This window comes from Amphiprion ocellaris, chromosome 22 (genome assembly GCF_022539595.1).
Source record: "Amphiprion ocellaris isolate individual 3 ecotype Okinawa chromosome 22, ASM2253959v1, whole genome shotgun sequence".
NCBI lineage: Eukaryota > Metazoa > Chordata > Actinopteri > Pomacentridae > Amphiprion > Amphiprion ocellaris.
In genome coordinates, this window is record NC_072787.1 from 7,140,986 (window position 1) to 7,153,683 (window position 12,698).

General features: G+C 37.6%; 2 protein-coding genes across 4 annotated transcripts in view; both read left to right on the forward strand.

Annotated features, from left to right (window-relative positions):
* The window catches only part of pard3aa (par-3 family cell polarity regulator alpha, a), a 392,129-nt gene that overhangs the window by 34,569 nt on the left and 344,862 nt on the right, over positions 1-12,698 (forward strand). The window lies entirely within an intron of this gene.
* On the forward strand, positions 1,325-11,667 carry LOC118470397 (RNA polymerase-associated protein LEO1-like). 2 transcript variants are annotated; one of them, XM_055007069.1, is made up of 10 exons: positions 1,328-3,686; positions 4,972-5,290; positions 6,165-6,257; positions 6,341-6,466; positions 6,573-6,713; positions 6,819-6,899; positions 7,536-7,649; positions 8,245-8,325; positions 8,419-8,505; positions 11,018-11,667. In XM_055007069.1, exons 1-10 carry the CDS (start codon positions 3,609-3,611, stop codon positions 11,251-11,253), a joined length of 1,356 nt encoding a protein of 451 aa, XP_054863044.1. In that variant the 5' UTR covers positions 1,328-3,608; the 3' UTR covers positions 11,254-11,667. The 2 variants fall into 2 exon arrangements, with proteins under 2 accessions (XP_054863043.1, XP_054863044.1); XM_055007068.1 differs by having other exon boundaries at positions 1,325-3,686; positions 6,573-6,899.

Below are 12,698 nucleotides of genomic sequence, written 5' to 3' on the forward strand. Positions count from 1 at the left end.
TCTTTCTCTGTCTATCTGGGTGGAGTACAGTCGATGCCTTTTTTTCTCTCAGAAACAATGTTGTAAACTTTAATGCATTTTCTGTTACTAACCAGTTACAGTGTGTGCACCTCCTTAAGATATACAATGTGTGAAAATCTTTTAAATTTAATTACCACAACACTGTGAAAGTTCTTTGTGCTCATTACATGTAGTTTTTGACTTTCCACTCCAGTTTCTTTGTATCTTGTTTTACACTATGGAAGTGTTCCTATGGAGAATAATTTGCAGTAGGCCTCCAGACCTGCATGCATGTGTGTAACTGGGTGTCACATTTCTCTCAGTGTTATGCTCTGCAGGCTTCAAGCAGGCAAGCCATCAATAATGCACAGACCCTGGAGGTGACTTTGTCTCAGAGGAATAAGGCTTCCCTCAGTATATTAGCTTTGTAGCCAATTGCAGTGTACCTGCACACAGACAGACTGTAGTTTGCCAGTTTGGGACTGTGATTTTCCTCTAGGAGACAATTGTTATGCCCTGAAGGGACGTTCGGTCTGTTTTAGAGAGCTTAAGCAAACCTGGTGAACTAAACTAAATTGGAAGATTAACTACTGTTTCCACAGACAAGAATTTGCCTCAGCCCAACGTAAGATGTCGACTGGCAAGCTCATCTAGTAGGTCGACTAGGGTTAAAGACACTCAATAATTAGTTCTCATGAATTAACGGTGTCCGCTGTACAGGAAAGTCTGACTAGACAACATAAGCTGTCTGTAGAGCAGAGCCAATAAATGACCTCATTTTTAATATTATAGGACCATGACCTTACTGTGCGAAGTTCCCTTCAATGACATGAGTTGTGATTTGGTATTAGAATAAAATTGAACTGAATTCAAATTGTGTATGTGTTTGCATAAGAGTACATTTATAGAGCCTTTAAAAAACATTAAACCACAGTCATTTACTCAGGATTTTGGTAAATCTATCACTAATTGTAGCTTTCGTATACCATTCAATAATGTACATTTAATTTTTCAGCGGTTGATGCTTTTGAGGTTTGTGTAGCTTTGACACGCCCTCTTCTCAGCCCTGATAACATATGAGTATGTCAGTGATACAAAATTAATCTGTTTTTTTGTGAAATAAAGTATGACACACAAAGCAGCAGCCCTACTTATAATCCTGAGGAGTATTAGCAGTAGCCTGCTACTGTTGTGCAGCTTCTTTTTTGTAACTCTATTTACTTTATCCTGACAGGAGCAGTTAACGTTTTGGCAACGATAAGAAACCTGGGAGGGGTTTGTCTGTCTGTGTGTGTGTGTGTGTGTGTGTTTGTGTGTGTGTGTGTGTGTGTGTGTGTGTGTGTGTGTGTGTGTGTGTGTGTGTGTGTGTGTGTGTGTGTGTGTTCTTGTACTTACTACGTTGTGAGGACTGACGTGAGTTTTTAACCAACACAGTGAGAACATTTTTGGGAAGTGAGGACATTTTGGCCGGTCCTCACTTTGTCATGCTTTAAATCAGCTCCTAAGGCTATATAGAAGCTACTCTGTGCTTTTCACAAAAAGACCTCAATTTGGATCAATGTTGAGAATTTTTCGCCAGAATTTCACACACTTTTTACTCACTGCTCTGCCTACTGTTGAAATTGGGTACTGCACCCACTAAAAGACCGTCATGCTCCGCAGCACCAATCTCAACATATGCCAACGCCTATTTCCGGGAAAGTGCTACCTGAGCACTTCAAAATAAAAGTTGGCTAAAAGCTGATAGACAAAATAAAAGAGGGAAATTGATAGCTCATATTTTAGTTTATGTGAAAGCCTCTCCACTCATTGGCATTAAAAACAAAGTAATTAAAATACATTTTAAACACCGAAAAGTTGACTAATGCAACTAACATATGAAGTAGCCTGACCCCAGGAAAATGTTTATAATTCACCATTTTAAAATGACTGTTGATTTACACAGTTTTGGTTGACCCAAAGACACGAAGGCCATAAATAGGTGACCATGAAAATTTGATATGAGGCCTAAATTAATATGTTACATTACATGGTGTTGTTGTCAGACACCCCTTTTCAAACATTAGTTGTATATGTTATTTTTTTATTAGATTTGGCTCAAAATTCATGCTTTTGATTCTATTTTATACTTACATGTTTCACCATGCTTACCACTGAGGTTTAGGCTATAAAAACATTTTGCTGTGTTCTTACTGTTCTATACTCGCACATATAATGTACCAAATATTTCACAGCACAAATGTCCACCAGCTGTGGAGCTTACAGTACTAATTTTACATGCACATATTATCTGTGTATGCTACTGCCCACTAACACAATTATGAGGTGTTTTTTTGTGGAAAGCAATTTTTGGTCTCTATGCATTTTAAAATTCAATTTAGATCATGATAATCCTGAATCCCCTGGACCAAAATCTTGATAGGTCTGATGGAAACAAGTTGACTTTGGTTTTGGAGAAGTCTTAAGCACCTCTGCAAATACAGATGGGGGAAGATGAAAGGAAAATCAATGTGTATGCAGCCACCCTGGGCCTACAGAACAGCTTCACAGTATATGGAAGTCTACAGGACAGATAAACATTCTCCTTAAGATTTCTCCTCAGTAACACACTTTTATTTAAGTAACTTAATTGACTTATTTACTCAGAGAATCTAATAATCTGCATTTAATGTTTCTCCACTCATTTATCATTCTTTTTAAAAAATTTGTCCTTAAATTTCCTCAGTAAATAAATCAAGAAGTTGAATATTTTGGTCTGTTTTGTTTAATTAGGTGTCCCTTTTTATAGTTTTAGGATTTGTGTGAAATTCTGATGATGTTTTAGGTGAAATTTTAAAAAATAGGACCATGAAAGGGTTAATGAAGTTTTAAGATGAGTTCTGAGGGTCAGAGCTGCTCCTGTGTGCTCACCCCCTCCCCCCACGCTGATGGCTCGTTCACCAATTATCCAATCAGAGGTGGAGAAGCGAGGTGAAGAGGTCAGCTCGCTGAGACCTGCCCAAGCACCTCTGCAAATACAGATGGGTGAAAATGAAAGGAAAATCAATGTGTATGCAGCCACCCTGGGCCCAAAGAACAGCCTCACAGTATATGGAAGTCTACAGGACAGATAAACATTCTCCTTAAGATTTCTCCTCAGTAACACAAACTTTTATTTAAGTAACTTAATTGACATTTACTCAGAGAATCTAATAATCTGCATTTAATATGTTTCTCCACTCATTTATCATTCTTTTTAAAAAAAATTGTCCTTAAATTTCCTCAGTAAATAAATCAAGAAGTTAAATATTTTGATCTGTATTGTTTAATTAGTTGTCCCTTTTTATAGTTTTAGGATTTGTCTGAAATTCTGATGCTTTTTTGGGTGAAATTTAAAAAACAAGACCATGAAAGGGGTAATGAAGTTTTAGGATGAGTTTTCAGGGTCAGAGCTGCTCCTGTGTGCTCACCTCCTCCCCCCACGCTGATGGCTCGTTCACCAATTATCCAATCAGAGGTGGAGAAGCGAGGTGAAGAGGTCAGCTCGCTGAGACCTGCCCAAGCACCTCCACCTCGCATACACCTCCCCCCTCTGACTCTCCTCCGACTCGGACGTGCAGCATTTAAAAATGGAGAGATTTAAAAGAAGACTTGGAACTTTACAGACTCACCACCGAAAGTGTGAAGAGAGATTTGAAAATGCTCAGGTAAGTAATTTCTTTCTTTGCACTTAAAATGATTTTAAGGTTGCTTTGTGTAGTTTAATGAAACATAATGACAGGGACAGTGTAGAATTTGTTGAAAATACTTGTGTTAGGTCGCTCAGGCTGCTGTGTTTATTTAGTCTATATTTAGGCAAAGTGAAAACATAATGCAGTAAATGGAGGATGAGAGATGACCTGTAGCTGTGGATTATGTGAGGAACATGCAGACAACATGAGGAGAGTTGCACCTCCTGTCGTTAAAGCCCCGATGAGTTCACCAGGATAACTAAACTACTGCTGCCAAAATAGTGTCAGGCTGCTCATATATCTGAGCAGACATATGAACTAATTTCAAGCCAGTGTTACTGCTCAGTGTGCTGTATTAAACCAGGCTGGTTCAGTCTGACTAGAGGCCAGTTCTCCCGTAAAAAGTTTAATAATGAATGAATAAATGAGGCTGACTGCAGGCTAATGTTAGCAGTGTTTTGTGTTGTTAGCATCAGGTCATTAGCTTCACAGCTCCTCAGAAACATGCAGAGTTTTATTATTAACATTATAACTTGAATGTCCTGCTGTTGGATTGAAACATATGAGGGAAATGTATCTGAATGAGCATTACCTGTGGCTGCTGTAACATCCACAGTCTGCACATTCATTTATTTGTAATAATTGATTTGTTTTCACTCACTGGTCGTCATTATTAAAGCTTCATGACAACTCTACACCTGACATAGCACACATTACCCAGTCAGACTTTTTTTTAGATTACACAGCAATTTGTTTGGAAGATTTTTGTGTCTGATTTATGAGCTCTGAGGCATGTAGGCATATTAAAAGACTAGTTGTTCAATTGCTATAGTGATTTTAATGGTACTATAGTAGGTGGGCAAGAACAACCTAAAACAGTCAGATCAAACTGTCTGACATGTTCTGGAATAAGTGCATGCAAACAAATTTGTTTCTACAGAGAATTATAAGCCTAACTGAATGAAAGAAAGCAAGAAAAAATGACTATAATGTGACTAAAATGTTAGATTGTTTCCTTGACTAAAATTTGACTAAAATGTTTAAAATGTTTAGACAGTCATATGTAGGCCAGAGTCCAGCAAGAAAAAACATGCCACATGTTGTTTAGACAGGGAAACTCAGGTAATTTTCACAGGTAGGTAGATTTAGAGCTGTAGGCCTTTCGTTGGCAATGTAAAGGTTTCATACTGAATCATGCACTAATGTATCTGCATAATTGATCATTTCCCCTGTTTTTCCTTTTTTTTCTCCTGCTGTGAAGGCCAAAAAGGACCACTGCCCCTCATCAGGTGAACAGACACCTCTCAAACGGAGGTGTGGTGATGAACCTGATAAAGCCTGCTACGTCCCATCAGCACCATCACCATCCACGAGAGATGAGATGCTCACAGAGGAGTCTCTGTTATCCAGCCACAGTGGATCTGATGTAGACTACAAACCATCATCATCACCATCATCCAGAGAAGACGAGGTGCTTGCACAGGAGTCCCACTCATCCTGCTACAGTTCACCAGAGAAGCACCACCGTCATTTACCATCCAGTGATACTGAGATTGGCTACTTTACCAGTACTTTCCAAGGTAACGGTACACAAAAGCACATACATGGCATACATCCATTCACCAGGGCTTTTTACTGCAATCTTTCATAGTGTCCTTCTCAGCTTTCCACAGAAGAGAATAAGAGTAATTATATCAGTAATTTAAAAATACTTAAAAAAAAGAACCACAATTCTGAGCATTCTTGGGCTCTGTATCTGTGAACAGAGCTGCTGCAGCCTGACAGACAGCTGCCTGTCATCATCTTCACACATGCTCTGCTCTGAGAGAGATCACTCTCATGGATTAAAAGTAAATAAAATGGATCAGAAACAAATGCTTTAATCAGAAAGGAAGTTTGTGATGAAATGTGAAAGACCTGATTAGTAACTCCTCTACTTACACAGATCTCCTTTTCTCTGTGTCCAGTGCATTTGCCTACATGAGAAAAGCCTCTCATTCTAAATAAGAGCCAGAGTGAGTGGCTTCTGCCTGTTTACCAATAGCTTTATGTTTGCTAGTTTATGAAAGACTAGCTAAAATAAACAGAACAGAAGAAACTGTTGTTTTATTTCCCACAAAGTACAAGTAAATCTGAGTATTTCAAACTTGTTTTTAACTTTGTGATTTGTTAATCACAATAACAGGCTGTGACTAATGATGATTAATCACACCTTATTATTTTGATTAAGGCAATTCAATTTTTCACTTGACAGCTCTAAGATTTGTCTGTTTGAGCTCAGTTGAAATTCAGCTACCATCCATGCTTGAGCATGTTTGTTTAAAAAAGGAACAAATTATTTGCTTGACTGATTTGAAGCTTGAAGCTTTTCTGTACTTGTATAATTTTTCAGAAAAACTCAGACATGTTGTGAATGATTATCTATATATATGTTTCTAATGTCTGCTTCATCAGATGGAGAACAGCTGTTCACCACAAGCTCATCAGCTCAGAGGCAAAAGAAGACTGTCACAAGACGAAGACATGATGAAGATGATGATGACTCTGGTAATTCCAGGCAATATTCACGTAAGTGAAGAGTCTTGAAACTGAGCTTGGTATTTACATGGTATTAATGTCATCTTTCACAGATGGAGAGGTGCCATATTCAGCTGCAGCAAGGTCACTTGTAAAGAGACAATGGCAGACTGCAAGAAGACATGGTGAAGATGATGGTGGTGCTGATGAGGATGATGGGAGTGATAACACCAGTCAAGGTACTGAAAACACAGGTAGCACTCTCAGTGTGATTTGAATCTTCTTTCACTGCACCATTGTTGTGTTTCTGAAATTTAACCAATTTCAAAACATCATCTTGCACAGTTGGAGGGATGCAACAAGACACCAACAGAGGGCCACAAAAGATGACTACAGCTAAAGAAAAACATGATGATGATGATGATGATGATGACAGTGATGATGATGTGAGTGATGACAAGACTGGTCCAGGCACTGAAAACACAGGTAATATTTTTTGTCTGACTTGGATTCTATTTGAGTGTAGTATTGGCATGTTTCTGAGATGCAGATGTAAGGACTTTGACTCTATCAAAACATGTTCTTTTATAGATGGCGTGGTGCGCCAGGAGACAGCTGGAAGACCACTTGTTAAACAAAAAGAGAGAACTACAGAAAAACATGATGATGATGGTAAGTCTGTAAAATTGGCATGAATGAAGTGTTCTAAATCAGAGTTTAGTATTTTTACTTAAAGTCCTTTTTGTTTTTTTACATTCCAAAATATCAGCAGTCAAATACAAATGTGTATCCTCAAAGCATATATAGTCAAAAGTATAAAATACTGTACAGTCTAAACACTATATAGTTACCGTCTCTCTGACCAGCCCTCTCTCCGGCTCATCAGCTATCCTATTGATGACAGTGTATCTGAATATCTCCATACATTATAGATTACAAATGATAGTGGCTTAAAGTCCTGTGTAACAACAGACATATTGTTAAATGTATGGCAAATTATATCGACCAGGGCTGGCGCTGAGAGTTTCCCTAAACTGCACTGTTGCACTGAACTATACACTACCTGCAACATTATCACATCCCTTCTACTTGAATTGTTTTTAACTTGGATAATAAGGTCTGAACATACACATATTATTGTCAATGGAAATAGAGAACATAATTATGTTTTCTGCAGCCTGCCATAGCTTTTGACAGTATCATTAGAAATGCACCTTTAAGGCTCTACTGTCCTTATTTGTAATATGTGTCAACAATCAGTTTGGTTGAGTTTAGTATTTTTATGGTGCTAATGACATCTTTATACAGATAGACAGGAGCCACACTCAACTTCAGGAAGCTCAGCTGTTGACAAACCAAAGAGGATTGCAACCACAAGACAAGATGATGGAGATGATGAAGATAGCGGTGACTCTGAGCATGGTAAGTACATGTAAAAATCTGCTTCTGTGAAGGTTCAGTACTTTTTTATTATTCTTGTCCTCTTAAACATGCAGAGAGGCTACACTTGACTAAATGGTGTAGTTTTGTCTTCATCTCATTACTGGTAATATTGTGTCTTGAACAATGTTTACTGATCTTGGTCTAGTGAGCCAGCTCTGCTGTTAATATATATGAATTGAATTTTAATACCTTGTAGAACAGTAATGTTAACATAAATACATAAAGGTCAGCTCCCTCTGCTTAGCAACTTTCAAATCTTGCATTTCTAATGAGAGATTTGACTTGTTTTCACATCTTTTCAACATAAATGACCATAAACCTACATTGACAAAGGACATGGCCTTCAGGGGATTTTCTGAAGCAGAAAATTTACAGCTAATGGCAAATAGTCAAAATTATGCATGTAGAGTTGTTTAAACAAGGTAAAGTTTGAAAACTATTAATACATGCCTAAACATAAAGGTTGCTACACCCATAAAAACCTGTTTGAGGCTCATGCTCTTATACATTATTGGTCTTGTAAAACTGCATCTACTTTATCACTATTTTACCATATGGCTGTGTTCTTTAACAGATGAAAAAGATAGAAAGCGTGTTAAGAGACGAAAGAAAGCTGCACATAAACAAAAGCGTCAACAAGACAATGATGACTCGGGTGAGTTCATGCAATAAATGCTTAAGTGAAAAGAGAAGCACTAAATACAAAATGTTCTGTATTTTCATTATACTAACATGCCATTTCTCTCAGATGGAGAGGACAGACAGACTACTGCCACCGGATCCCCTCGAAAGGACCAAAAGAAGACTGCAGTTACAAGAGAATGCAGTGACACTGGTAAGATGAATTAGACAAATTTCTGTTAAATAGATATGTTTCCTGAGAATATGTAAGTGGGACTTACTGCACAAATCACTGTGACTTGCAGTTGAAAGGACTAGTGGTTAAAATGGTGTTGTAGAGTGTCTATACTCAACTTAAATTTCTATTGTATAACAATTTCTGTGACAAGGTAATTAAATAATTAGTGCTGCAGTAACAATGATTCTAACTTAAGCCAACTTAAAAAAAACTTCTGATTAACAAGAGATAATAAGCTTTCCCAAATTAAGTCAGTTTTGTTATATGGACTTGAAGAATATATTTACAGGTTACATATTATACACTTGGCATTTCAATGAATATTTTATCTGTAGTTGTAAAATAATAGATTTAAATTCAAACAAAGAAAGCAGTAACTGCAATGAGAGTAGACGGTATATCGTGTTTAATAATAATCACCCCATATGTGCGCTCTGACACCACCACAGCTTTTCAGGCATTGACTCTAGTATCTAAACATGAATGTCAACAGTGATAGTGGGTTATCTGGTCCTCAAACACAAACTCAGATCCTCTGGATCAAGAATACCACAAATGTACCTCAGACCAGTGTCTTCAGCAGAAACAGACTTTGTGATGCAGTAAACAAAATAGATTTTAAAAGACAACCAGGTTCCAAAAGCGAACAACATCAGCTTAACGTTAATTAAAAAGAAGATGTAACTTACTGGATACACTGAGGACGCTGGAAATAGACGAAAGAGTGGTGTTTTCATTTATTTTATATGACTTATTTTGTTAGAGAATGACCTTGAGCTACAGTTGCAGAGTGAATGCTGTTGTTTAAACAGACGATGAGCTGATCCTCCCTCTGCTCTGGCCAGGTATCTGTCCTGGTCACAGTCTGTCTGTCAGTGCTGTCTCTCCTTTTTTTGTCTTCTCTGCTTTAATGAAGCGGAGCATACATAATACTTAACTATTTATCTTGTTGATCATCTATAATGTAATAACTATCCCCATATTTGGTGCACCTGTTGTATTCTGAGCTTTTATCTGACTGGCTGAGGAGAAATAACTACCTTGATGCATTCTAAAATTGCTCTTGGGGTTTTAACAAGACAAATCTTTTGATGCTCCTCACAATAGAATCAGCCACTCTGCAACTGACAGTTCACCCTGCTGCAGCTTCTCCATGCAACATTCTAAAATTGTCTCATCTTGTCTCATTATGGATCCTCGGTGTGAACAGGGCTTAACGTTATAAACAATACAATAGCAAGTATAATGCATAGAACTAGACCTCTGACTATTAATCCATGTACAGAAAATTATTTGCAAACTGTTCTGGTTAATCAATCATTCTGAGTCTGTCTAACAACAAATTTACCCCTTTAAACTTTTATTTTAGATGTAAACATTGTACATATGAGCTCATCTTGCTGCATTCTGTTAATGTATAACGAGGCAGCATGGTCATTGTAGTGCTATTTTTTCCCCCATTCATGTTAGCATAAGGTTCACACAACTTTAGAATGTGAGGTGGTAACATGACCTCAAGCATACAGCCACCAGCTGGTGCTTTATTTCAGTATCTGTAAAGTTGATGTTGACAGTTGGTCCTAACTGAACAGTCCAGAATATTTGGTCGTTTAACCAGCTGTTTATACTTGCTTGCAAACACGTAGCATTTCCTGTATCTGCTTCACAATAGAAGCCTTCCTCTGGTTCAGATATATAAACCTTTTAATAGCAGTAACATCATTGGTTTCAGCAGTAATTTCAACAGCTCTGAAACAGCTGACAGGGATCAAACTGTGGTAATTTAAGACTGATATGTAAAAATATTGACAGAAACTAATCTCACCACTCAGTTACAAATCAGATGTAGATGAAAAGAAATGTCCTTCTACCTTATTCGAAAAACACAGAGTGCAGCCTTTCTGCCAAAATTAGCTGAACAAAGGTCGGGCAGGAGAGTGGCCTCACAGATGCGCAATCTGATGCATCTGAATCTTCTTTGGGGTTTAATGGCTGCTAGAATTTCATTACTGCCATCTTCTACATGTAAGAATTATCTCAAACAACACATTAATATTTGGGACAGACAAGGAGAGACACAACTACATGGACTTAATTAGAAAAAATGTTGAACAAAAACAAGAATTTTAATTAAACTGAAAATTAAATAATATTAAGTGGACAATGCACATGAATCATCCCTTGAGTGTACATGCTGTTACTAAGATAAGATAAGCTAAAGATAAAGTTCTTTATTTCTCCCCACTCCAGGGGAAATTTACATTGTTACAGCAGCTTTATTTAGGTGTCCTTTAAGTCAACTAAGTTGTTTTAAGGTGGGTGCTTAAAACATATTTTATAAGTAGTGAATCAATGCAACTTTTACATTTTTTATTCTGTTAATGTTATTAGTCAATCAAGGCAAGGTTCAGATGGCAATATAACTTCAATAAGGTCTCAGTTTATCTACTCAACCGCTAACAAACTTCTTTTGGTTTTTGTTTTGTAGATGCTCCAGAAATGGAAGTCAAGAAACAAGGTAAGAGACCCTGGAATGAACGGGAGAGGACTGCAGTGAAACGACACCTTGGCAAGTTTATCGCACTGCAGAAAGTTCCAACAAAGCAGGACTGCCTGATGTGTATTGACAAAGAGTCTTCAGTCCTAAGAGCACGGCGGTGGACAGACGTGAAATATTTTGTCTACAATGAAATTGTTAAAATCAAGAGAAAACCTGCATTCTGAATTAATAGACTACAAGAGAGGGAGGAAACTGAGACAAGGGGTTAGAAGATGAGAGAAGAGGGAGAGGAAGCAGGTGATTATTCCTGTGTTTTAAAGGGTTTGTTAATGTCTGTTCGTTTGTTGATTTGTTAGGAGACCCTTTAGCCTGCCCTACAGCACAGCAAATCTTTTAAGCAGTAGTTTGTGTTGAGGAACTGACACCTGTAGTTTCTTACCTTTCAGGAAGATGTCTCAGGATACACTTGAATGTTTTGTATTGTTCTTATGAACTGCTGCATTTTGAATAGGTGCAATATGTTAATATCTACTGCACTTTGCACAACTAAAGAGTCTTGTAACTGGAGTATTTGGCTGCCAAGACTGGGTATTAAATAATCCAGTGTTCACCAGTTGGATCTATTACTGTTCATTATGGACTGAGTCTGCCATGTTTGTGTTTAATTCTGCCAAACAGGAATAATTTTCTGAAAAAGAAGAAATTGACACACTTTATTACAAAAGTTGTGCTCAACCACAAAAGGTCTTAATCATATTACATCTTAATCAAACTGCATGACCAACCAATTTCCAGTTTCATTAACTGGCAACTCAACAACTGGTTTGGACCACTATTCTAATTCTGCTTTACATAGAAAAAAGTCACACAGAATTGATATGACTGAAAAAGAAATTGTGATATTTTAAAAACTGAATTGATAATATCAGGCTTAATTGTTACCATAATGTCTTAAGGAAATCAATATTCTATGCTTTATCTTTTGACAGCTAAACTGGCAATAAAACAAACACTTCTTCATACTGAAATAACCAATTTGCTCTTTAATAAATAATATTGTCAACAAATGAAACTGCCCTGTTAATGGTGATAACATATTTTACAAATATAACATTTGTCATTACAGATTTCCATAATTAAATATTCAGTAATGGAAATAGCATCCTAGTTGACCTACTTTAAAACATTAAAAACCCAAAGCCAGTGCCTGGTCCTCACTCAGGTGGTGAAAAACTTTTATCTAAATCTTGGTGTTTAGTGAAATCTAAGGCAGTGTTTTGGATAAGGGCACCACATAGTGGCCAGAAATAGTTATTTTGTGTTTCTACATCTAACAGAACTGGTGGTTCTCACTTTGTGGGCCTTTTCACTCGGTCCTCACTGTGCAGCAAGTACAGGAATGTGTGTGTGTGTGTGTGTGTGTGTGTGTGTGTGTGTGTGTGTGTGTGTGGGTGTGTGTGTGTGCGCGCGCACATGCACAAGATGCAGAAAGTGTCAGTGACACTAATGTTTATGACTCACAGGGGAGAACATGCACTCTGTAAATCACAGCCATTATTGTGTTACTAAGTGCAAACTCTAAGAGTGGGAGGTTGAGAAGTTCAACTACTGGGTTCACCTACTGATTCACAGGGTGGCCTGTACTCCCAGGGGTCAGGGGCCACCGTGT

What these genes read in the sequence shown, in the direction of transcription:
- LOC118470397 (XM_055007068.1), top strand. Translation starts at nt 3,609, where the DNA reads ATGGAGAGATTTAAAAGAAGACTTGGAACTTTACAGACTCACCACCGA. An exon ending in TAGCGGTGACTCTGAGCATG is followed by an intron (nt 7,650 to 8,244) that starts GTAAGTACATGT and finishes GTTCTTTAACAG; the next exon opens with ATGAAAAAGATAGAAAGCGT. An exon ending in ACAAGACAATGATGACTCGG is followed by an intron (nt 8,326 to 8,418) that starts GTGAGTTCATGC and finishes CATTTCTCTCAG; the next exon opens with ATGGAGAGGACAGACAGACT.